The sequence below is a fragment of the Triturus cristatus genome, chromosome 7, assembly GCF_964204655.1.
Source record: "Triturus cristatus chromosome 7, aTriCri1.1, whole genome shotgun sequence".
Taxonomy (NCBI): domain Eukaryota; kingdom Metazoa; phylum Chordata; class Amphibia; order Caudata; family Salamandridae; genus Triturus; species Triturus cristatus.
In genome coordinates this window covers 41,474,393-41,501,324 of record NC_140590.1, presented here as the reverse complement: position 1 = coordinate 41,501,324, position 26,932 = coordinate 41,474,393, and the positions used below count along the sequence as shown (strand labels likewise).

Below are 26,932 nucleotides of genomic sequence, written 5' to 3'. Positions count from 1 at the left end.
CCTAAAGAGCCCGTCCTTGGCTCTATTGGATGATCAGAGGAGCCGGACCTGGACCATTATTTTTGTTTGTTTTTGTTTTTAACAATGCCGTTTATTTAAATGTTTTGAAAGCAAAAACATAAACATCGCCACGAGAGGCTGCGAATTGCCATCAACGCTGCTGTGTCTGGAGGAGCCGCGGGAGGAACCTGGGTGTTGCCGCAAGGGAGGTCAGGCTGTGCACGGGACTCCACTGACCAGGAGTCCGTGCGTGATCTCAGGTGCGCTGCTGCCCGCCCACCCACCCATATCCCTTCAAAGAAGCTTGCGGAACCCGTTGGCGCGGGTCCCGCATCGCCACGAGAGGCTGCGAATTGCCATCAACGCTGCTGTGTCTGGAGGAGCCGCGGGAGGAACCTGGGTGTTGCCGCAAGGAAGGTCAGGCTGTGCACAGGACTCCACTGACCAGGAGTCCGTGCGTGATCTCAGGTGCGCTGATGCCCGCCCACCCGCCTATCAGACCACGCCTATTTACTCTTCGCCGCCTGCCGCTGCGCGGGACGCGCGCGGGCGCCGCCGGGAGAAGCCCGGGACAAGGGCGGGACCGTCTGTGGCCGTCCGGGGCCGGAGGAGGCTGGGCTGGGCCACCCCCCTTGTCTATTGACACTGATTCCTGTTTGCGTTGGAAGCGGCCTGTGACTCAGGGGGTACAGGTAGAACATTGTACTGGTACCTAAATGACTAATACCGGGTCCATTTCTGTGTTAGTTTTGTGTTCGGAGTAAGTGGTAATAAGGCTGGTGGGGTGCAAACGGCCTCACTAAACGAGGGACTTGGTGCAGGTCTGGCCTGAAGGAGGGTGCTTTATTTTCCCCAACATATCTTTAAGGGCAGGGCCATCAGGCGCTAGATATATGGCAGGCAAAACGGGGACACGATCAAAAAGGGCAAAGATGACATCGCCATTTGCCCCTCAGGTGCAAAATTCACTTCCCTGTTCACCACTCCCGGTTATCATGCAGCCCACGGCAATAGATCTTATGCTCAAAAGGGCATTGGGATGGTATCGAGCGAAATTGAGCGCACAGAAAGGCGTCTCTCCACACACTTAGCTCCTGACTCATCTAGAGGCTTCTTTGATGATGACCAGGAGGTCATGTTACTCGCACCCTCCGTACCACTAGAGACAAGCGAGCAGGATATTCCTTGCGCCCAACTATCCGCCAGTATGTCCAGGGAGACTAGAGGCATAACTAAAAGCGCCACTACACAAAAGAAAAAGAAGGGCGTCCCCAGGAAGCAGAAGCCCAAAAAAAGCATAGATAGCCCCTCTCACCTTTTGACTCACCCTATGATTAGCAGGAATGCCGGGGTTGACCGAGCAGTACAGACATCTTTTTCCTCAGAGCCCCCAATATGGCTGTCGCAAATTACGTCGGATTTACAATCTCAATTAGAAACTTTTATTGTAAATCAATTAAAACCACTGACAAGCCGATTGGATAGGATCATGAGCGAACTTAAAAATAGGGAGAAAAATGCCGGTATTAGAGGGGATATAAGGAGCCTGCCTATCACTCCTACTACGTCTGTTATTAATGTATCTCCACACAGGGAGTCAAATAATAGCACTAAAGGGGCTGTTTATACAACAACCGCACAGATACATAAAGCCCCGGTCTCACACCTGCAAGGGCAGAAGGCCATAGACTGTAGTGATGGAGGTTCAGACACCACCACTGAATTAGGCGTACACCAGCAGGAAAGGCTGCTCCAACTGCCTTTGGCCCCCATAACGCGATCAGCACATCACACAGAAAGGCCTGTAATATCTAACACCAATGCCGCATTGCCTACAATAAATTTGCCACTGGAGTCATGTCCACTTGTAGCGGTGTTCGCTGGGACCCCGGAATTAAAGCCAGGTCAGAGCGAAACACACCAGGAGTTAAAGAATAAACTTACCCACTGGCTGACTCTAAACAGACCACTAGCACCCAATTTGGATGGGGAAATCCTATTGGTTAGGAGAGTGAACTGGATTGGACATACACATAAAAATATAGAAGGCAATTGTATCATCGCAAATTTTAAAGACAGAGGGGTGGTTGAACATATTACCAGATATGGCCTTACTGACCGTCCGAGTGTCATAAAGCCGCTGCCCCTTAGTTATTTTTATCCGAGACAGCAGGAAACTTTTGAAGGGCATAATGTAATATGGAGAAGAGGGGAGGGCTTATACTCCCTTCCAAATAGGGCACCACATGGTTCCCATGGACTGGCAGGTACCAGAGAAAGATTACACCCAGGTTGGGCAAATAGATTTAACCCATTAAGATTGCTAGTTGAGAACGACTGACTAATGTCCCAGCATACCTCACCAAAACAGGATACCATCAACATAGAAACTGGTCAGGAGTCCCTGGTAGGGGGAGGTTTAGATAATAGAGGGGGGACATTGGCTACTCCCCTTCTGGCGAAGGAGGTTAGCCAGGTACTCCCAGAGGTGGGCAGGTGCAGGAGCTCATCACATATGTTGGAAGCCCCTTATTACACGTTGGGGGGACGCCCACACACACCTCTGGGATTACGAGTATTAGCCCTAAATCAAACACAGCAGGGCAAGAACTCTCAGAAGTTACCCCATAGCCCCAAAACTGGGTTACCGATCAATTTTCAAGGGATGTCTGGGACAGGGCCTGTCAAAAGAGTGGAAGAGGGATTGAGAATAATCTCATGGAACATAGCTGGCTTGGCAGGCAAATTTGGAAATGTGGACTGGCAGCAATATATTGCTCATTTCCACATAATTTGCCTGCAAGAAACTTGGGCCACAGATAACTCCCAATTTCACCTGGCAGGATACAAATGTTTCTTCATACCTGCTCAAAAAAAACCCTCAGGTCGTGCTAAAGGAGGTCTGTCAATATATGTTGACTTAAATATTGAAGGCTCCTGGTCCAGTGCAGATTGGTTTGCTTGGAATATTCAAGCTTTAAGGTTTAGGAATAAAGGGGTAAGGCTAGTGCTGTTTAATGTGTACAACACTGGCCCCCTAGGAAATGGTAGTCCCACTTTTGGCGAACTAGACCTTAGATTGAGTCAAGAGCTGGCACCTGCTAATGGCGCTGCGACCCCACTGACAATAGTAGTGGGTGATATGAACTGTCACTTATGCCCCCTATTGTTTCCCATTAACGCTAATTGGTCAAATTGCCCAGCAGAAAAAGGTCCTCATTTTAGCCATTCATCGAACGGTGTAGAATTAGGAAAGCTCATTTCCTCTCATGATCTGGAGCACACGATTGACTTAATTCCACTGGGGCAAGATGGCACTCTTCCACCCACCTTTAAAGGCAGAGGGTGCTCTTCCTTTATTGACTATATTTTTGTCCCCAGATGCCTAAAGCACCGCATTGTCACAGTGGGAATTGAGTGGAGCCCCTTTAGCGACCATAACCCCTTGGTTATGGAGTTTTTCTATCTGCCTAAACGAAAGTGGACCCCAGCTGAGGACATTGCTGAGAGAGCAACAGACCAAGGAAGAAGACTCAGGTGGGCGAAAGTAGATGGTGAAAGATTTTACCGGTCCTTAATGGATAAAGGTAAATCATGTATTGATAAATGTCTAGACCTGTCAGTTGAGGGGGCTAGTTTAACCCACGCTTTTGGCCAATTAACCAAACTGGTGGACGGATTGTTGCGCACCAAGGCTCCAGCAAAGACCACCCCAAATTTCCCGAGATGGTTTGATAGGGACTGTACACGAGCTCTGAGGGATTTAAAAAATGCCCTCAGCAGTAAACCCAGGGACCTACCAAAAGTCCACATGTGCAGACTAAATTACAAGAAGGAACTTAAAAGAAGGAAAGTCGCGCTGCAGGGGGAAGCGTGGGCGGCTTTGAGGGAGGCCTCTGAAAATAGGGATATAACGGAATTTTGGAAAATAATAAATACCCCTTGTTTTCAGGACAAAGCATCTCCCTCAGCTGCCACAAACATCCTCCCGGAACAGTGGACAGCGTATTTTGAGGGCTTGTATAACCATGGGGAGGGGGACAGTATAGAGGAGAGGTGGGTGGCTACGCAGGGACAGTTCCTAGAGTTCACGCTGGAAGAAATAGTTTTGGGCATAGAGGGACTAACTAAAAACAAAGCCCCGGGTCCTGATGGGACTCCCCCGGACCTGTTTTTGAGTAACGTGGAATTATGGGCCCCCATTTTAACCAGAGTAATAAATGCTGCTATTATGGCGGGCTTGCCTAGGTCCTGGTCGTCAGCCATTATAGTACCCATTTTTAAGAAGGGTAACAGAGATAACCCCCAATGTTATCGCCCAATCTCCCTGATAGACATTCCGGCTAAAATTTTAGGAAGAGTCATACTGAACAGACTGATTGATTGGGCTGAGGATAATAATATTATCTCGGATGTTCAGTATGGCTTTCGGTCAGGTAGGTCCACTACCGACCAATGCCTGAACCTCTATATGTTGGTCGCCAAATATACAAAAGCCAGTAAAGAAGCCATTTACTTGGGATTTATGGATTTGGCTGCGGCTTTCGACCACGTTAATAGGAACAAGCTCTGGTTAATGTTGAGTCATTTAGGGGTTGACCCGGGTATCATTTGCACGCTGAGGGAACTGCACAGAGAGACCTCTGCCAGAGTGCGTTATAACATGGATGGGGGGCTGACAGATCCTTTTAAATGCACTAGTGGTGTCAGGCAGGGTTGCATACTGGCCCCTTTTTTATTTTCCATATATATAAATAGTCTAGAACAATTTTTAACTAATTTAAAAACAGACTGTCCAAGAGTAGGTACACTCAACATCCCGGTGCTGCTGTATGCAGACGACGCGGTCCTTTTGGCACGCACCCCTAAAAGCCTTCAGATTTTAATTGACGGGTTTGTTGAATTTATGGGTGCGCTAGACCTGTCTGTCAATTTAAAAAAATCGTATGTGATGACAGCAGGTCACAAACCCCGGACTAGCTTCACTTATAAAATCAGGAATCACACGCTAGATAGGGCGCAATCTTTCTCATATCTAGGTGTGCTGTTTGATGAGGGCCTGAAATTTGCCCCACTGGTACAGGAAAGATGCGGCAAATTGGCGGCATCAACAGGGGCAATAGCAGGATATGGGAGGAGAGTTGGGCGCTGGTCCCCGGAACAATCAATGAACCTGTATAGCTCGATGTGTTGTTCTAGAGTCACGTATGGTTCAGAAGTATGGGGTTTTATAAACCTTGACCCACTGCAGAGGGAAGAAAACAACATTTTTCGCTCAATCCTAAAAGTCCCTAATTGCACACCTGCTTTTATCGCACACAGGGAACTGGGAAGACCCTATCTAGAGGATCTGATTAAACTCAGACCAATCCTGGCGTGGTTAAAAATTTGGTGTAACCCGGAAGCTGTACTAAGCAGACAGATCCTAACAGATTGTCTAGGGAGGGATAAAAGCCTAAATATCCCATGGCTGAATTATGTGAAATCTAGTCTGGATAGTATGGGCCGTAATGATTTGTACCTAAACCCGTCAAGGATTACCCTACAGGACAAGAAGACCCTTAAGAGAAATTTCTGGGACCAAAGATCTCTTGTCAGATCCATTGTGGAAGGGGCCAAACCCTCAGTGATCACTTACAGCAGACTTGAAACCAATGACGGGATTGAACCTTTACCTATGTGTTGTGTATAATGCCCAAGACAGGTTTTTAATGGCACGTTTTAGGCTCAATTTTTTACCTTTTTTACTAGCTGAACCAGCTGGTTTTAGTCATTCAATTGAGCAGAAGGGTGCCTGCGGTTGCGACAATAAGTCTCCGCAGGACACCCTTCATTTTGTACTTCTATGCCCCTGGTATGCAACTCCAAGACGAAGATTTTTAAAGGAGATTTTAAAAAAGTCTAGGTTTATCCATGCTAAAGATGCACTGATCTTTTTACAAAGGGCCAGTGACCCATTAACCTTATGCTCTATTATCAGTTTCCTGAAATTTGCACTAAGACTCAGGATAACTAGAGGATAGTTATTAACGACCTTATAGGATTCCCCATTTTCCAATAGCGACCAGGTTTGTTATGATGTGTGTACAGTGATAATGAATTCTATGCTTATAGTCTCATTCAATGTTCTTGTATATTGATTTAATGCTTTTTTAAAAAAATTGTATAATAATGTACTCTTTTATGATGGTTTTTAACCATCGAATAAAGAACTATTGATTGATTGATTGAACAAAAATAATGTCATAAGCAATGCCAATAGCTCTAACTTTACCAATGCCGAGACCATTGCATTGTAAATGCTTGTTATAGATGCGGGTGCACGTCTTTGAATGTATGTGTAAACCATCATTAGTGTCGGTTGCTCCTCTCTATGACACACAGACCTCACTCTCACATGGACAGACAGACGTAACACGTTCACATATCCACCCACTCCCACACTTTTAGCGACAAAGTCCCACACATCAGACACATACACACACACACACTTCCAGACATCTCAGCGCTGCTAACACACAAATACACGCAGCAGACATGTGACATATAACATAACACAGCAAACAACAAAGGTGCACAAATATACAATTGCCAGCTATAGTACCCAAACATACCAACTGTGCATCAGCAAACCTTGCACAGAAGCTAATGTTGTGCACAAACATGCAGGCAAACACACTCATGTGGAAAGAACTCCTACAAATGAGCAAACGCACACCCACGTTAAGTGCGCCCAGCTAATCAACAGAACTGCCCATGCCAGAAGACACAAAAGTATGTCACAAGAGCCACAGTCAACCATCTTGGCGTCGCTCCACGAAACGAAAGCAAACAAGGCTGCTCTGATCACACACAGATAATGCACCACTTTAGTCTGTCGAGATGTGCTGAACCCTCCGTTCTCACCCCTCGACCGAGCCACCACCCACAGCACAGACCAGAAGGAATGCAGGCAGCGGGGGGTGGGGGGGGGGGGGGGGAGACCCGCAAAGTACAATATTCCGAAATTCTTCCCAATTAAGAAGAAGCTTAATTTGTTTCATTGTGCAGCCAGCCGGTGGCCCTGGCAGCTGACACTTACAGATCCATGCAGCAGGAGCCACGTGACCCGCCGTAAGCATGGCAACTCTAATGAGCTTCATCCGGCTGCTCCAAAAGAGAAGGAGGGGGGGGGCTTCTCTCGATGCCTCGCGCATGCAAAAGCGGAAACAAGCCCATCAACTCTGTTCTTCGACCAATGAGAGCTGCTCTGAGAAAGCTCGAGGGTGTGAACGAAGGCGAGAGACAGAGCGTGTCGAGCGAGCTTCTTGAAAACATACCCTACACCCTACACTGGAACCCTGGATGATGCCCCGCCCTGGACAAATAACTTCTAGTAAAAACCACTTCCCCCACAGCTCTCCACCCCCTGTCAGATATGCTGTTTTATAGTAGCAGTGTGTTTGTTCTTTCGCGTGCGTGACGGTGAGACCGGTTACACCTCAATTAATCTCACTAACAGGAGCAAACAGTGCGAGCCTCGCTTACCATGACTTGTATCAAATTCGTATGCAAGCCTTTAAACAGCTACGAGAAATACCGAATTAAACAAGCCGAGGGCACCGGAAGACACCACCGCCTTTCTCCGAGGCAGAGCAGAAATGCCTCGGAGAAAGGCAGCGGCATTTTCGGATTCGGGGGCGTGTTTGTCTTTTCTCTCCTCCAGCCATTGGCTGGAGGAGAGAATGAGACTTCTTGCAAAAAACACGCCCCCCGATCCGAAAAGGACGGGGCCTAATCGGAATGACTGACCTCTTCTCCAATGGCTGGCCAGCATTCAAGAGGCCAGCCAATGGAGAACAGGGGAGAAGAGGGGCGGGTTCAAGCCCCTCTTCTCCAAGTCATTAAATCTCGCGAGCGAGACTGCGCAAGCGCAGCCTTCGTTAGCCGAGACCTAAGAAGGGCTTCGAGGCCGGCCCTGACTGACCGCTGGTTGGCTTCATAGTCACTCTCGTTTCCTTGCTTCGCATTGGTCCGCACCACTGCTTAATTTGAGCTGGTTCGGGTCACTGCAACTTAATTTTGGGGACCAAATCTTATTTTTCCTCATTGGCCATTTACCAAGAACGATAAAGAGAAAAACAAACAAATTGGAGAGACAAAGGTAGAGAATGACGGAAAAACCTTCACAAAGGAGAAAGCAGGGGCTGAAAGAGTGAGATAAGGGTGCCTGGCGGTGGATTAAAGGGGCCAGGAGTGGATTAAAGAGGCCTGGAGTGGATTAAAGATGCCTGGTGGTGGATTAAAGAGGCCTGGTGGATTAAAGTGGCCTGGTGGTGGATTAAAGGGGCCTGGTGGTGGATTAAAGAGGCCTGGTAGTGGATTAAAGGGGCCTTGTGGTGGATTAAAGAGGCCTTGTGGTGGATTAAAGATGCCTGGTGGTGGATTAAAGAGGCCTGGTGGTGGATTAAAGAGGCCTGGTGGTGGATTAAAGGGGCCTGGTGGTGGATTAAAGAGGCCTGGTAGTGGATTAAAGGGGCCTTGTGGTGGATTAAAGAGGCCTGGTGGTGGATTAAAGAGGCCTGGTGGTGGATTAAAGAGGCCTGGTGGTGGATTAAAGATGCCTGGTGGTGGATTAAAGTGGCCTGGTGGTGGATTGAAGAGGCTTGGTGGTGGATTGAAGAGGTCTGGAGTGGATTCAAGGTCCCCTGACATTGTATGGCAGTGTAGGGTGCCTCTGAGCAGAGCTTTGGGCATCAACACTTCCTGCTTTACAAATTAAGCACTGATTCCTGTACACCACGCAGGGGACATCCCCGCCCCACCAAAGAGGTACCAAGCACTATATCTGCTGGCAGGGAGAGGGTGAAAAACAAGCGGTGCAGACTCGGTGTAGGGGTTTGAGCAGACAGCAGTCCTTCTGTGGAAGAGGCAGAGTCTGTGTGCCTGGAAGCCGCAGTCCTGTGAGTGATGGATGGTTATTGCTTGCTGCTTCTCTTTTCTGTGGTTGCCGTCCTGTTCTGTGAACAAAGCTGTTTTAAAGAATAATTGTGTTTGAGAACCGAGCATTCAGATGGAAGCCTTTTCCTCTGGTTGGCCAGGGACATTTGTTCCAGCAGTCGTGTGGACTTCCACGCTGAGCCGCATCTGCTGCGGAAAGGCCTATCTCACCAGCTATTGTGAGAAACTGAAGACTTTGTGTGTCTCCTGTGAACTTGGACTTTTCTCCCCATCAGGTGCAGCTGCTGCCTCTGGCCTGCTAAAGTCCCAAACAACTCTTCAAACAACTGAACAAGGCAGAAATGTGATCTGTAGCCTAGAACTCTGTAGTCATACTCAATCACAGTGGGTCTGTGAGCTGCAGGCGCTCGCTGCTAAAGTGTCATGAACTAGTGGCTTCAAGGACAAACTGCTCCCGGAGGACAATCTGATGTCTGCTCCAAAGTCCCTTCTGAGGTTCATATGAACCAGGCCATGATCCTGCCGGCTTTCTTTCCATGACCTCCATCCCCAGCTGAAGGACTGGTACACACTAGCTGTGAAGAGAGGCCTCTGTTGGTTCTTTCACAGCGCAGTCCCTTCCGAGGTTCATATGAACCAGGCCGTGATCCTGCCGGCTTTCTTTCCATGACCTCCATCTCCAGCAGAAGGGCAGGTGCACACTAGCTGGGAAGCGAGGCCTCTGTTGGTTCTTTCACAGTGCAGTCCCTTCCGAGGTTCATATGAACCAGGCCATGATCCTGCCGGCTTTCTTTCCATGACCTCCATCCCCAGCTGAAGGACAGGTGCACACTAGCTGGGAAGCGAGGCCTCTGTTGGTTCTTTCACAGTGCAGTCCCTTCCGAGGTTCATATGAACCAGGCCATGATCCTGCCGGCTTTCTTTCCATGACCTCCATCTCCAGCAGAAGGACAGGTGCACACTAGCTGTGAAGCGAGGCCTCTGTTGGTTCTTTCACAGCGCAGTCCCTTCTGAGGTTCATATGAACCAGGCCGTGATCCTGTCTGCTTTCTTTCCATGACCTCCATCTCCAGCAGAAGGACAGGTGCACACTAGCTGTGAAGAGAGGCCTCTGTTGGTTCTTTCACAGCGCAGTCCCTTCTGAGGTTCATATGAACCAGGCCGTGATCCTGCCGGCTTTCTTTCCATGACCTCCATCCCCAGCTGAAGGACAGGGGCACACTAGCTGTGAAGCGAGGCCTCTGTTGGTTCTTTCACAGCGCAGTCCCGTCTGACGTTCATATGAACCAGGCCGTGATCCTGTCTGCTTTCTTTCCATGACCTCCATCTCCAGCAGAAGGACAGGTGCACACTAGCTGTGAAGAGAGGCCTCTGTTGGTTCTTTCACAGCGCAGTCCCTTCTGAGGTTCATATGAACCAGGCCATGATCCTGCCGGCTTTCTTTCCATGACCTCCATCTCCAGCAGAAGGACAGGTGCACACTAGCTGGGAAGAGAGGCCTCTGTTGGTTCTTTCACAGCGCAGTCCCTTGTGAGGTTCATATGAACCAGGCCATGATCCTGCCGGCTTTCTTTCCATGACCTCCATCTCCAGCAGAAGGACAGGTGCACACTAGCTGTGAAGAGAGGCCTCTGTTGGTTCTTTCACAGCGCAGTCCCTTCTGAGGTTCATATGAACCAGGCCATGATCCTGCCGGCTTTCTTTCCATGACCTCCATCCCCAGCTGAGGGACAGGTGCACACTAGCTGGGAAGAGAGGCCTCTGTTGGTTCTTTCACAGCGCAGTCCCTTCACTATATCTGTGTTTTGGTGCCTGCCTTGTGAGGATGATGAAGTTAATGTTCTATATCTTGTTGTTCAGAGTAGGGGTGAGTCTAGGCCTGTAGTTGAGCAGGTCGCCATCATAGTAGTCCTTTCCTGGTTTCTACGCGTGAGAACAAAGAACAGCTGTAGCATAGAGTCTCCAGGGGTCATTGTGGTGTGTGGCCCCCAGACTGAAGATGTGCCTAAGACAGAGCTGCAGTTCGTAGCCCTCACCCAGGCTTCCAGGAGGAAAGGAAAATCCCAAACCGGTTTAAACCCCTAGGAGTTTCCTTGTGTTGCTTTCTTCCTTAATAATGAGTGGCTACACATCTCACAGGAGGAATGACGGCGAAGGCAGCCCTATACCCATCTTTATCCATCTGAAGGTCTCGCCACTGGACTTCTGCAATCCTAGTATATGTTGGATGTCATACATGTTTTATCAGCACTACATGGATGTCCATTGTTGAGGCGTGATCAGTGGAGGGGGCAGTGCAGTGAATCCTGCCTCACTCCATCCACAGCGGCTAGTTTGGGCTGCTCGGTGGTCCGATTCAAAGCATGCGTGTCTGTGAAAGATGAAATGTTGGAGAAGAAAAGGTACTTACCTGGAACGTACAGGTGTCCCCCTTCGGGATCTCTCGTAGAGTCACGAACGAAGGACTTCTTCCCACATTAGTTTGGGGACATTTGTGCCTTACAGTCTGTACATGGCCCTGGGGGTGGGGTCAGAGCTCCTCTCTCTTACTGGCCAGAACACAACTGAAAGACCAAAGTATTGACACGGATTGGCTGTACTGGTGAATGTGACACCGATGTGATTCTATCAAGAATTCACGGCTGTTGAGGGGAAAAGTTTAAAGTGTGTCAATCTCTGAAAGTTGCCAACCGTGGGGAATTGGAGCTCTAAGTAAACAACCCTTTTCATATCTGCCTTTATGTAAAGAATAAACATTATCTGCATAGTGTTGTACTGTGGGCCCCTGGGCTTGTACTTCAGACTCTTTGCACACATGCATGGGGGGTGTGGGGTGCTTTATAAGCCCCTCCCTCTTCCCCATATCTAGTAACACAACCTGACCACTGTCCTCACAGTGAGCCCAGAGAAGCCCACCCTGCCTGGGAGGCTGGGTGTGGGCTGAGCAGGTCTGAGCCAGGCTGTGTGCAGTGTATAGCGCCTCGAGTACAGCCAAGCACCCTGTTCCGTGGTCTTGAGACAGTGCAGGAGCAGCACAAGCAAACATGTTCCTTCCATCCACGGCTGGTGAAGACTAAGTGCCCCACGTGTGGGTGCTGGCAGCATGCCCATGTGGGGACGACTCACAAAGTGCCCACCCAGGCCATGAGCAGGAGACGGCCCATTGTCCAAACTCATCCACAGTGCGGTGACCCGTCATGTGCACCCACTTTCCCTCTCCTAGATTCCTAGGTGCCATGATACAACTGGTAAAAAGCCATTCATCCCTAGGAGAGCTTGGTGGACCCCCACAGGACACCCCTAGGAGAGCATGGTGGACCCCCAGGGCACTCCTAGGAGAGCTCGATTGACTCCCCAGGACGCCCCTAGGAGAGTTTGGTGGAGCCCCTTCAGGACACCGCCTGGAGCATGGTGGACCCCCCAAGACACCCCTGAGAGAGCTTGGTGGACCCCCAGGACACCCCATCCAATGGCACAGGATGTACCTATAGCCACCCCTGCCACTCTTAGGTTCCTCTGGTGTCCGGAGTCTCAGCAGTCAGCTTCCAGTCACTCTGTAGAGAGAACCCCAACACTAGCACGCTTCTTTGTTATTTATGTTTCCTTGAACCCCCAGACGCCCACCTAGGTGAAAGGGCTGCTTTGTCAGAGAGTGGTGCACTCCTGAATGAGTGTTGAGATAAGGGATCAGAGACATGGTATAGGGGTCATGCTCAGCAGCGTGGAAGCGACATGATCTGGTACCTTCTCAAACCTCTGCGTACAGTGCTATAGCAGCAACGAGCAGACCCAGTGTGACGTGTTCCTCTCCCTTCTCCTCACAGGACTGTTTCATGAAGGAGTCTGTCATCCGACCGGAGAACAACCAGGTCATCAACCTCACCACACACTACACGTGGTCCGGATGCCAGGTGAGAGCACAATCCGGACCCCATTGACCTCCTGGATAAAGGTGATGACTCCAAGGTGACAGCATGTCTCCCCCTAGAGCCCCCTCCCTTCCAGGTAAGAGCCAGATAAAGCAGCCAACCAGGAGCCGAGCTGGGACAATCTTTCTCATTCCACATATCACACTGACCAGTTCCCAGTGGAGGCTGCATTCCAAAATCTGCCCACCACCCGGCGGGGAAAGGCTCTTACAACGGGGTTGTGCGTTGAGACACCTCGCCTTTCTTCCCGCGCTCTATAACACACTACTTTAACGTGTGTAAATAAATGAAAAGCCTTCTGTTGACCAGTGGTTGCTGAGTTGCCATTCCAGCACTTGTTTTTGGTGTGTCAGCTACTCGAACACTGGCATATTTACGAGGGCCTTGCGTCATGCTTGCACTACGGAACGTGGTACATGCACGACGCAAAGCTCCAAGTCATATTTATGAAGCCACGCAAAGCCACTTTGCGTGGCTTTGAAAGAGTTCATAAATAGGGATTAATGCAGCGCAGTGCCAATCACTGCGTTGCATTACTCTGTGCAAGGGAGGCGTTCCATGGGCGGCGCAGTGGGTGGTCATACACAAATCCCATGGTTAGACGCATTCCCAGATTTGCCAAACCTGCTAAATGTGGGAATGTGCCCAAAAAAATGCAACACCCCAGGTTATTTCTCCTTGTTTTTTCCTCTTTCTATGTGTGCTGCCTACAATGCAGACATCCTTGCCCCAAGGTGCAAGGGTGCCTGCATTGACTCTAGGCTGCTGAAACAGCACCAGCACAGGGGAAAGGACAGGAATGGACTGTATTGGATAAATACGGTGCATTCCTGCCCTTTCCCTGTGAAGCAGGCCAGCGAAGCAAGGTAACTTGCTGCAAAACCCTGCGCCACAATTCTCATAAATATGCCCACCCTTTCTATGGAGGTTGTCTTATCCACAATCCCTATATCTTACACTAAACATTAGAGCCATATATTTGAGAGCATTTGCTCTAAGATGCATGTTGGACTTCAGAATACGCTCCCCTCCCACTTCCACTCACTGCGATTCGCTCATTTTGTGCTTGACTTAGATCTCGGTGGATGAGTTACTCCATCACGACAGTGATGGATATCCCATCTGCCGAAATATAAATCCCATTATATCCTCGGTGATGTATATTTTGGCGGACGGGATATCAGTCACTGCTGTGATGGAGTAACACGTCCGTCAAGATCTTAATCAGGCCCAAAGTAAATTTGTTATTTTAGTACATTTGGGTTTCTAAGACTTTAGTGTGTTCTTGTTGATGGCCAGCACCCCCACTCCGTCCCAGCACCTCCACTCCGCCCCAGCATCCCCACTCCGCCCCAGCACCCCCACTCCGTCCCAGCACCCCCACTCCGCCCCAGCACCCCCACTCCGTCCCAGCACCCCCACTCCATCCCGGCACCGTTGTTTAGACTTCCATCTCCAGCATAAATCCTCGACAGTAGGCGAGGATCACAGGAAGTGAGGTTTGTAGAGGCATTTATCTGAAGCCAGAAGGACATCCTTTTCGAACAGTACAAATGACAGAGCTGGACAGACAAGTGCAGTACTTCTAGGATTGTTTTAATAGGTGCAGAATCCATCTAGACATGCCCGACTCACCACAGGAAAGAGTATTAGAACAAAAGGATCTCCAGAAGGTGCTAACTAGTGAGGCAAAGCTAACTTCGGAAAGACTATCTGTTGTACTCTGTTACTCCTCGGTTCCCAACTGTCCCAGCAGTAGGCACTCTCAAGGACTGTGCAACGTCTATTTTACTTTACCTTATCTGCTGTTCATTCTCTGGTACCCCTGTTTTTAGGGAAGGACCCCTCAATATGGTGTGGGGTGGATGGGTACCACTAGTCAGTCCCTGTGCAGGAGGTGTACGCCTGTCTGGTTTCTTCTCCATGTCATCCCTACTTTTCCTTAGTCTGGTGTTTCTGGCCCGGACCTTTGTTTCTCTTCCTGCCAGTCCGGTCATCCTTTGGGGTCGTTTTCAAGATGGTGCAGGAAGGGATGCCTACCCATCATTCCTCCATCACTCACTCTTTCTGTTCCTCTCTTCTTCACAGGACTAGTTCCTCTTGCTCTTTCCTGCCTTCTTTCTTATTGTGTCTCCTTCCTGCTTTTTGTTATCTCTTTCCTTGTTCTGCCTTCTCCTCTTCTTCCTCCTTCTTCATTCTCTCTTCTTCCTCCTCAATACACCTTTTGACTCAAGGGTTTGTTTCTCTTTTTCAAAGTTGCTGGCGGAGGATGGGGTCCGCTACTTGTCCTGTAACAGTGGAAGGAGCTTCCGGTCGGTGCGCGAGAGGTGGTGGTACATTGCCCTCAGCAAGTGTGGGGTGAGTGCTTCTCCAGCTCTTCATCTTTTAGCTCTTTTGGGGGTTTTGCATTGGGACAGAGCCGGTCCCTGGTGCCTAAAAATGTGATTAATATTCAGCAGATGTCTTTTTAGACTAAGTACAACCCCAATCCTTTAGTCCTGTCCTTACTTCTCTGAGTAGTGAGTGGTTCTTGTTCACAGGGTGATGGGCTTGAGCTGGAGTATGAAATGGTCCTCACCAACGGGAAGTCCTTCTGGACCCGGCACTTCTCTGCTGACGAATTTGGTAAGCTCAAACCTCAGTATAATCACAACTATCAATGATGGGTTTGTCGAGCAGGTAGTGCCAGAAGGAATGGAGCTCCCTTGCGATTTCACCATATCAGACACACAGAATTTATGTACGGGTTAATATCATGTGAGGTGTTGGTAGTGACCGATGAGATCATGTCCACTGGATCTCAACAGGTGAGAGGAGTCTACGGAGGTGACTTTGGTGCTGACTGACACCCATTAAATTGGTCGGTACGTCCTAAATGCAGGTCAACCGAGCAGAGCATCATCTCTGGACCTGACTCTGGTATGGTGGAACATTCAGGGCTGGGATTGGTGGCTGAGACTTAACTGCACATGGGTTGTACCTTGCAGATTTGAGGTGTACATATAGAACTGAGTAGAAGAAATAATTTTGCCTTCCTACTATATATAATTAGACGGCAGCCTCCCATTCAAGAAGTGGTATTCAGTCCTAAGTTCTGTGCTGGGCACCGTGTTTTGCTACATGCGTTGGGTGATATATTTACAATATTCTCTCGATACTGCATGCAAGTCCCCACCTTCCATCCTGCTAGTTTTTGGGGTGAATGCTCATATCCCTCTGAGACCTATGTGGAGTACAGTAGACTTGCTGAGGTTCCTTTCAACCTTCTTGAATGCGCCTTGAGTCCGTGCTGCCTGCTCTGCCTCGCCTCTACTCTTGTCCTCTGGAATGAGATCCCGCTCTTAGAATTAACTCGTCTTCTCTCTCTCTTCTGGCAGGAATCCTGGAGACAGACATCACATTCCTGATCATCTTCATCTGCATCCTCATCCTGTCCTGCTACTTTGGCTGTGAGTACCCTCTGGCGGGCAAGCTGGCCTTTTCTTTACAGAAGTCAGTATAAGCTTTTGCCCCGTTGGTCATAAGAGGTGATAAGATCTGTAATAAGGTGAGCATTATGGTGCTACCTTGGCACTGGGTAAGGACGGGCACCGATCTTGGAAAACATCACCACGTATTATGAGTAATATCTGTAGACTGATTGCTGCTTGTTAGACCTGACAGATTTGGTGTGGTCTTTCCTCAAAGGTTTATGGCCTTCTCCTCTCCTGTTTGCTGAAATTCGTTTTTGTTGGCATTAGGTCTGTGTGCACTTTAACCCGGCTAACCAGAGCTAATGTGCTTTTAAACATGGTAAAATTAGCTTACACCCAATTGGGACATTTAATTTACTTATAAGTCCCTAGTAAATTGGTACTATATGTACCCAGGGCCTGTAAATTAAATGCCACTAGTGGGCTTGAAGCACATATTGTGCCACCCACTTAAGTAGCCCTTTAAAAACATGTCTTACGCCTGCCACTACAGCCTGTGTGCAGTTTTAAACTGACAATCCAACATGCCCAAAAAAAAATCTTTGCCTGGCCTAAACCTTCCGTTTTAATACATATGTCACCCATTTGGAAGGCTCTAAAAAGCCCATAGGGCAGGATGCATTGTATTTAAAGGATAGAAAATGTGGTTTTAAGTTTTACAAGCCCTGGTAGTAAAAAACTCCAGAATCCGTTTTTCAATACTGTTATGCCTACCTCTCCCATAGGACAACATTGGGTTACCATGTTACATTTAATAAGTGTTAACTTGTGATTGGGAGCAGGTAGAAATGCCATGTTTGGACTCAAATGAATTGCGATTTACAATCCTCTTTAATGGTAAAGTCAGATTTGAGATTAACAATTTTGAAAATGGCACTTTTAGAAAGTTGGCATTTTCCAGCCCTAACCTTTCTGAGGCCTTCTGGGAGTTTCCAGCTGCCTCAGCCTGTTAATTGCTCCCCCATCAGGAATGCGTATTGGGCCATACAGTGAAGAATAGGTGACTAGGTGTGAGCAGGTTGGGACATCTGTAAGAAAGTGACTCTGTATATACTGTTCCCAAATAGGTACAGTGTGCACAGAGTCCACAGTCCCTAGAGGTTTGGCAGAGGCTAAAGTTAGATATATCCTTACTCTCTAAAGTGGTAGCTTGGTCGAGCAGTAAGGCAGTATCAGAGGACAGTGCAAAGCATTTGTTGTACACACTCAGTCAGCAAATGGTCTCACACACTCAAGAACTGAATTCCAGGCCAATGGTTTGTATATAAAAATATATGCTTGTTTTATTTTAGAACCAACAATAGGTATCAAAATATACTTTCTCAAAATGAGATGCTTTAGATAAATACTTTTCAATAGGCAATAGACTTTTGAATGCGATGTTACAATTTCAAACACAATTATATATTGAGCTCAATGGGAATTTCTAGTTAAATGCAATAGATTACTTTTTGGATTACTTTTCTTACCACAGGACTGGATCTTAGATTCAGTCCTGGGACATCTCCTGTAAACAGTTGAGTAAAACCATTTTGGTTACAGTTATGATTTTTAAGGAATATTATTGTATTTTAAAAGTTGACACTTAAAAACTTTTTCACATAGAATCACTAATGTTATCCTATGGGAGGAAATTCACTTAGCAGGTAAGTGGGGATATGGTTACTTTTTCTAACTCAGTGTTGGATCCTGGATCCAGCACTGGGGCATCTCCTGTAAACAGTTGAAAGAATGTGATTTTTTTATACAGACGATTTTTAACAAATATTTGTAAGTTTGCAAAATCGACACTTAGAAGAATTTCTGGTGAAAACCAGGCAATATTATCCTATGTAGGAAAATCAAGTTAAAGGTAAGTACGGTTGTATTACTTTTCAGGGTCAGTGCTGGGCACCAAGATCCAGCACTGGGATCTCTCCTGATAACAGGTGAGTAAATTTGTTTTCGTAATTCGGCTGATTTTATATGAATATTTTATGTTTAACTTTGTTTTATTAATTTTAGCATGAAAGCAAAGTACATTACAGTGACCAAATACTCCTTTTGATGGTACATGAAGAATAATGTCGGTGTCCCACCCATCCCTCTAAAGTACACTCGAGACGGTAAAAGTTCGTCGAGTAGCAAGTGGCCCTGGGTGCGGACAATGCTGAGGCTCCCATTTCGAGGTCGCGCTTCCACCTCCGTAGTGCTCCAACCAAAAACAAAAACAACCCCCCACCATGACCCCCCCCTAACCGGTGTGCCAATTTCGCTACCTTAGGTCCTGATTTGTGAGAGCCGCCAATCCGCTACGTTCCTGGGGCATCTGTTGGGGACGAAGTGTTGGTAAGTCGCAACAGACGGAGATATTTTGGGCAGGTGACTTCGTTGAATTCCGATGATAGGAGTGACAGAGTAGGCTGCCAGACCTTGGTAAAGGATGCTGTGGACTGCGTGAGTATGGCAGGAATGCGTTCCATACCTAATGTGTACCAAAGTTTGTGCAGCCAGCCTGTATGGGTAGGCCGGGTTTGTGTCCCCCAGAGCGATAGAATGTGCTGGACCACCGCCCTCATGGCCAAGCCCATCTGTCTCCCTCTGATTTACTTCACTGGAAATGTAAGTGCATTGGGAAACCCTAGAATCGTGTAGGCAGGGAAGCGGGTAATCTCGGTATCAAAGTGCTTATCAATGTCGTTAAGTATTGCTGTCCATAATTCTGTCACTTCCCTGCACTCCCATAAGAGATGTGTCAGTGTGCCCTCTTCGTCACATCCTCTCCAGCAAGTCGAACTGCGGTTGGGATTGCCTATATTGAGCCTTACCGGTGTCAGATACCAATACGTCGCGACTTTCACCGCTGTTTCCCTACTGGCAGTATTCCTAGCTGTGTAATTGGCCCTGTAGTATATATCTTGCCAGTCTTTGTCCATAAGGGTTCTCCCCAGCTCCCCCTCCCATCTCCGCTGACCAGCCGAACGGCACGAGTCGGGAGGCGGGCAAATCATTTTGTATATGTACGTGATCATCTTACGATCTGACTCTTTGGTAATTAGCCACTTTTCAAAAAGCCGCCAGTCGTCGGATAACCAGAGGGCGTATTCCAGGCTGTGTCAGTCAATGTCGGATTTGAAAATATTGAAACCTTTGTGGGGCGTCGATGCCGTAGAACTGTATTACGCGCTATTGACCTGGTGAACCATCTTTGCCTCTAAGCCTGCCGTGAGGGGAACGGCTTGTTACTACGGGCTCACCTGCTTGCCCTCGATACTCGCCGCCACTGCTGCCATCATCGCCGTGAGGGAAACGGCGTTAGGAGACCACAACTCCCAGTGTCCTTTGCCCCGGGCGCACTTCGTTGATGTCATCGTTGCGCCCGGGCTGCATTTAAGCCTGTTGAGCGCCCCGCGGCGCGGGACGCGCTATTGACCTGGTGAACCATCTTTGCCTCTAAGCCTGCCGTGAGGGGAACGGCTTGTTACTACGGGCTCACCTGCTTGCCCTCGATACTCGCCGCCACTGCTGCCATCATCGCCGTGAGGGAAACGGCGTTAGGAGACCACAACTCCCAGTGTCCTTTGCCCCGGGCGCACTTCGTTGATGTCATCGTTGCGCCCGGGCTGCATTTAAGCCTGTTGAGCGCCCCGCGGCGCGGGACGCGCTATTGACCTGGTGAACCATCTTTGCCTCTAAGCCTGCCATGAGGGGAACGGCTTGTTACTACGGGCTCACCTGCTTGCTCTCGATACTCGCCGCCACTGCTGCCATCATCGCCGTGAGGGAAACGGCGTTAGGAGACCACAACTCCCAGTGTCCTTTGCCCCGGGCGCACTTCGTTGATGTCATCGTTGCGCCCGGGCTGCATTTAAGCCTGTTGAGCGCCCCGCGGTGCGGGACGCGCGCGGGCAGCGCCCGGGCGAAGCCCGGGCCAAGGGCAGGCCCGTCCTTGCCCGTCAAGGACCGTTCGAGGCCGGGCTGGGCAATCCCTCTGACATCTGCTGCAGAACTGTAAGTGTTTCAGCTCTCGTGTGTGCTTTATCCCCCCAGCCTGTGATATCGGACGTATTTAGCCTGATTGTGTGCTTGGTTTAGACTGATAGGCTGCTCTGTCACAATCAGAACAATCAGAAAGTAGAGGGAGAGCCCCCCGCGTTGCCGGGTGGCCGGAGAAAGTGAGGTTGCTGTGCCAGGGGGGTCCCGTGTGAAGAGGCAGTGTGACCGAAGCAGAGAGCCAGCAGGAGGTTGCCCCGGCGAAGCCCCGCTTAGACAGCGGGACACTTCGGAGTCGCTCTCTTGCCTGATTGAACCACCAGCGCGAAGGGGACGTCATTTCAGAGGCCATTCAGAGGCTAAAATCGCCGGGACTGCAAGGACCAGGGTGCTTGTTGTCCAGTTTACCTTGCACACCTGCTTCGCGGATTCAGGAAGGTGAAAGCTGCTTCTAGGCGCTGGGTTCCGGAGGCGCTGGGGGGATAACATCGAACTGGCGTTGGCGTTGTAGCAGGGACTCGAAGATCCAGGAGTCCCTGCTCTCACAGGCGGACGCACCCACCACCAGCCACGCCCCCCGCCTGCAACACTCTCTGATTTAACGCTCTGTCAGGCGCTCTGCGGGACGCGAGCGGGACGACGAGCGAAGCCCGAGCAAAGGGCGGGCAGTCAGGGGCTGTCAAGGCTGGGCTGGGCCACGTCCCTTTCCTCTCTATCAACAGTGAGTACATACGCCCGGTGTGTGTCCCTGTTCTGTTTTCCGAAACCATGTCTACTCATTCTGGAAAGCTTCTTAGGAGTGAAGGCGAAAGGGGGACAAATGCCGCAAGCCCTGTTATAGGAACTATGGACCGCTTTATCACCAGGGTGACGGCGGTGATTGAAAAGGAGATTGCTATGTCTGAGCGGCGTTTATCTGAGGTTTACCTCCCCTCAAGACGTTCATCCTTGGGGGTCGCCGCTCAGTCGCTTACACCGGCCAGTGTCCGGGTTCAATCTGTTTCCCCACCTAGTGTGCCTGGTGTTTTCACAGACCCCCCCCAGTTGGCTGGTATAGAGCAAAATATAGGTAGGCTGGAAAATCTGGCCGCTCTTCTCCCTATAGTTATAGTGGAAGACGGTGGCCTTAGTAAGCTGTCCACACCATTATCACCTAATCTCCCAAGCGAAGTCATCAGTGATCCTGAGCCCCCAAAACCGCTCACTCCCTCCATAGTTATATCAGAAGGGGAGTCAGTTAGGGCTTCCCCTAACACCCAAACTCCCGATACTAGGCAGGAGATTAGGCCCTTAAGCAGAAAGCCACGAAAACGCAAAAAGGGTTGGCTAGTGAGACAGGCCGCTCTTTACCAAAGAGTAAGAAAGCCTTCTGGATCCGGTACGAGAACCATAAGGGGTATGCCTATAGTGAATGAAATTGACATAGAAGGGGATGTTCTGATCTCTCCCAAGGGGCTACACCCAGACGCTAACACCGCCAAGGTCTCAAAGCTCTCTGACTCAGTAACAGTTGAAAATATCTTTGAGAAGGTATACAGCCTCTTGAAACCGTTACTAACACAAGTCAAGGGTCTAGGGGAGAGGATAGACAATTTAGAGCAATTAACCCTTGACGGGTTTCACTCACTCAAAACAACATTTAAACAAATAACCAGAGTGACTGAAAATAAGGACTTAGGCGCAAAGGGGAATGAACCACCATCTCAGAGAGTCCCTAAGCCCCCAATATGTCTAAACAAAGTTGTTCCTAATAGTCCATTAATACCAGCTCTTAAATCTCCTCCCCGTCCCAAAGCAGGGCCAAAACATAAGGGTCCATCAACACACTTAGAGCCTGACAAAAATAAGCCTAAGTTTCTTCCACAAAAGCAGCCACAGATAGTTAGTGGCAAAACGGAAGACTCCCAAAAACCTGGGGCACGCAGCAAATCCAACGGGTTAGCGACAGGGAAAGCCCCTAGGTCTGTATCTCAACCTACTGCCCCATCTACCCCCTCACCAGCCCCCAGTAATCCAGTACGACGGATCCCCCCAGTAAACCTCCCACCAGACTGTCAACCTTTTGTTGCTGTCATGGTTAATGTGCCCCCTTTAAAGGAAGGCCAGTTGGAAAACCACCAATCACTCAAGAACAAGTGTATCCACTGGCTGAAGGCAAACAAGCCAATCCCGTTGGGTGTGGATGGTATTATTCTAAGTGTCCGCAGAGTGGGTTGGTTAGGGCAGGGGAAAAAAACGCAGGAGGGGGATTGCATAATCATAAATTTCCAAGACCCAAGAGTAGTACCATCGATTTGCACTCCTATTAAAAGTATGGGGGCTCCGGGGGTTAAAGTGGTAGATCTTTCTTATTTTTACCCCAGGCAAATTGTTAGCCCAACTGGAGGAAGTTTAAGTTCCCCCATTTTTGGTCAAAACTGGGCTGGGGTCTCGGGGGGTACTAGGGAGAACCAATTGTGGGCGCCAGGGCCTTGCTGACTGGAAACTGGGAGTAGAGTAGAGCCAGCAGGAGTATCACCCACCCAGGCAAACCTTGCAAGTGGGATAGGAGTCTCTATAGCCACCCCACAAGATCCCTGTTCCCCTCAGATACCTCAGAGGAGGTCCATAGACAGGGGCATTCTGGCGCCCAGCGACACTTCAGCTGTGACGGACTATGGGCCCGATTCACAGAACTAACTTAAGAGAAAATCCTAAACTTACTACCATTTTCGTATTCACCGAAGGCACTTACTCATTTTGGTATTCACAGAAGACATTTACTCACTTCGGTATTCACAGAAGTTAGGAGTCCTAACTTTAGGACTCCTAAATGCATTCTGTGAATACCGAAAGTCTTAAAATTAGGATTTTTCTCAGTTTAGGAGTCCTAAAGTTAGGACTCCTGACTTTACTACTACTAAACTGAGAAAAATCCTAATTTAAAGGCTTTCAGTATTCACAGAAGGCATTTAGGAGTCCTAAAGTTAGGAGTCCTAACTTTACTACTGCTAAATTGAGAAAAATCCTAATTTTAAGACTTTCGATATTCACAGAAGGCATTTAGGAGTCCTAAAGTTAGGAGTCCTAACTATACTAATACTAAACTGAGAAAAATCCTAATTTTAAGACTTTCGGTATTCACAGAAGGCATTTAGGAGTCCTAAAGTTAGGACTCCTAACTTCTGTGAATACCGAAATGAGTAAGTGCCTTCTGTGAATACCAAAATGAGTAAGTGCCTTCTGTGAATACCAAAATGGTAGTAAGTTTAGGATTTTGTCTTAAGTTAGTTCTGTGAATCGGGCCCCTAGTCTTTAAGGTTTTCAGCTGGAATGTCGCAGGGATTGCAAGAAAACTGCCTCTACCGGACTTTACTGCTTGGGCTGATGAGCACTCCCTGTGCCTTTTCCAAGAGACATGGAGCTTGGCGCCGGTCCATAGGGTGGGTTTTTCTTCCTATTCCTCCCCTGCGCAAGTCTCGGAAACAGGGAGAGGGCGACCTTCGGGTGGCCTTCTCATCTGGGTCGCGGCCTCTTTAGACTGCAGAGTAGTGGAGTCTCCCACAGGTTCCCCTGACATACAAAACATCACCCTAATAGATCAAAGGGGAAGAATTGTCTTAAATGTTTTTAATGTTTATGCCCGGGGAACCAAGGGCGGGAGAAAGTCTCCTGTAATATCTCTCCTCGAGACCTTGCTAAATAATACTCCATATAAGACTCGTATATTGGTTGCAGGTGATATGAACTGTACGTTCGAGCCCTTGGGCTCGGACGTCTCCCTCGACCAAGACGAGGAGGATACCAGGTTGGGGATCCCGGTACTGGAAATCCCACCGATCAGAAGGTGGACAGAAGTGGCGCTCCAGATATACTCCCTGAGCCTCGAATTCAACTTAAGGGCAGCTAATGGGAGGACATCCTCGGATAGGGGGGGTGCCCACACGTACAATAGACCAGGACACACCTCTAGGCTAGATTATTTCCTAATAGATGTATACTTATGGTCTTATGTAAGGGACATGCAGGTGGTCCCCTCGACTGAAAGTGACCACAATTCACTCTCCTTAAGTATGGTCCAGTGGTGGCGCCCCTTAAGGAAGGATAACATTAACCTGGTAGCCGCACCCCCGGATGAGTCTGAAGTCTCCCCTTGTGGTAGACGAATAAAATGGGCGAAATTGGTTTTATCCGAGGTAAAGGTAGGGGAAATTCAATCCCATTTAAACCATGCGGTAACAACCCTCGGAACCTCCTTAGAAGGGGTGGGTAGAGCGAGTGGGCTTTTTGTCTCCCTGGTAGAAGCCTTAACTAACGTGTTTACCTTATACCCTAACAAGTCGGGCAACAAAGAATTTAAAAAACCAGTTGATGGTTGGTATACCCAAACATGTAGGGTTCACAAGGCCAAGTTAGTTGAGGCGGTTAAACTCAAGTCCCGTAGTGTGATACAGGAAGCAAGGAAGACCTATAATAAGTCCCTTAAATTTGCCAGGAGGGAGTGGGAAGACAAATTCTGGGAAGACCTGCTCCAGGCTAGTAAAATCAGGGATTCAAGGGCCTTTTGGAATCTCATAAGCACACGGAATAAACCCGATGCATCTGTGAGACCCTGCAACATCCCGCCTCAAAGCTGGGTAAAACACTTTGGGACCCTATACCTCCCCCCAGATGGGGAACTGAACGTGGGGATGGACCTTACACGAGCAATTGAACCTCATGCCTATGATCTCTTCACTCCCTTAGAGATTAAGGGGGTTATAGGGTGGGTAGCGCCTCGCAAGGCAGCGGGCCCAGACGGCTTTCCGGGGGACCTTATGAGGGCATACCCAGCGGAATGGGCAAGGGTCATAGCAGCTCTCCTAAACGATATCATGATGGGAGGGGCTGTGCCAGAATCCTGGAAAGGGGCGGTGGTGGTCCCGATTTATAAAAAAGGTGTAGGGAAACACCGGGGAACTATCGCCCTATAAGTCTGATAGACTCCACCCAAAAGATAGCTGGTAAAGCTATCCTTGGAAGGATTCTCCATTGGGTGGAGGAGAATAAAATCCTATCAGACTTTCAGGCAGGTTTTCGGGCTGGTATGGGGACAATAGAGCAGGTGTTTAGGCTGGCACTATTGGGGTGGAAGGTGGTGGAACTAGGCAAGGGTAGTCTTTATTTGGCCTTTATAAACCTGAAGACTGCCTTTGACCTAGTCCCCCGGGAAGAGCTCTGGAGGGTGCTTTATGAGTTGGGATTACCCCCTTACATCTTGTCCCTTCTCATTAGCCTTCATGCCCATACCTTTGCACAGGTCCGTTGGGGTAAAAATGGAGAGCTCACTGAGAAGATACCAGTGTCCAGGGGCGTAAGACAGGGTTGTGTCATGGCACCCACCCTATTTTCACTATATGTGAATGGGGTGGTAAAACATCTTCAACAAGAACCAGCCGACGCCCCCTGTCTCGGAGGAGTCCGTATCCCCACCCTGCTTTTTGCAGATGACACGCTCCTGATCTCGAAGACCCCACAAGGCCTCCAGAAATTGCTAACGCGATTCCAGGAGTTCTGTGCTGCAAAAGGCTTAATAATAAATGTGGACAAAACAAAATACCTAGTCCTAAATCCTCCTAAGAAACTGGGCCCTCCACCTACACTTAACTCGATTCCCTTAGAGAAAGTAGCCGAATTCGATTACCTCGGTATTCGGATTACGGATAGGATGTCTTGGGCAAATCATATTGACAAAATGGTCCTCAACCATAGGAGAGTAGGAGGAGCTCTCATGAGGGAGTTCAGGGCCTCACCTAGGAGATCACTTACCCCAGTAATCGATATCTACAAGGCCAAAGTAGTGACATCAGCCTTGTATGGGGCAGAACTGTGGGGCCACTGTCGATTGGACGCCCTAGTGACAGCGGAGAGCAAGCTACTGAAATCCATTATCTCCATTCCACTGAGCACACCATCTGTACCAGTGTGGTTGGACACGGGTTGTAAAAACATCAAAGATCAGGCCCAGCTTCGCCCGCTCCTGCTATGGACACGAATCTGGAGGGGTGAAGAACTAAAATCCTATGCTGATGCCCTGGGGGAAATAATGAGTCTGGGGGGTTGGGCTAAGATAAGATGGTTAAGAGAAACTAAAAAGCTTCTGGAGAAGATCGGTCTAGGAGACTGTTGGTCATCACGTTCAGCCCCTCCAAAAGAAGTTGTCAAGGCGCTTTACTGGAAATGGACTGCGGAGCGTCTAATTACAAACCCTAACCACTGCAAGTCCACTGTCGCCTTTTTACAAATCAAAGACATTGTGGCTTTTGAACCCTACCTGGACCTGATCACCCTCCCCTTTGACCGAGCCCTTTATTTTAAATTTAGAGTTGGATCCCTCCCCCTAGGTGCTGTGGTATCGAATTGGACATCAGCGGCCCGTACTTCTCCAAACTGTGCATGTTGCCTGAGTAGGGTTGAGTCCATTGCGCATGTCCTATTTGAATGCCCGGATTATGCAAGGCCTAGGAGTTTCTGGTTGAAACCTCTTTGTCGAAATATGGGCACACGTAGCCACCTAGTAGCCTTGCGTATCCTAACCACGGACACTTCCCCCCCTATAGTGTGTGGAACAGCAAAATTTTTAAAGCAGTTTTGGCTTAT

The 26,932-nt window shown here is 48.8% G+C and overlaps 1 protein-coding gene across 1 annotated transcript in view; it reads left to right on the top strand.

The window, feature by feature from the left end:
• The window catches only part of TMEM145 (transmembrane protein 145), a 325,900-nt gene that overhangs the window by 209,969 nt on the left and 88,999 nt on the right, over positions 1 to 26,932 (top strand). The window contains exons 4-7 of the mRNA XM_085615577.1: positions 12,765 to 12,851; positions 15,126 to 15,227; positions 15,410 to 15,494; positions 16,247 to 16,318. Of these exons, the coding sequence (XP_085471703.1) occupies positions 12,765 to 12,851; positions 15,126 to 15,227; positions 15,410 to 15,494; positions 16,247 to 16,318 (346 nt within the window). The remainder of the gene's footprint in view (positions 1 to 12,764; positions 12,852 to 15,125; positions 15,228 to 15,409; positions 15,495 to 16,246; positions 16,319 to 26,932) is intronic.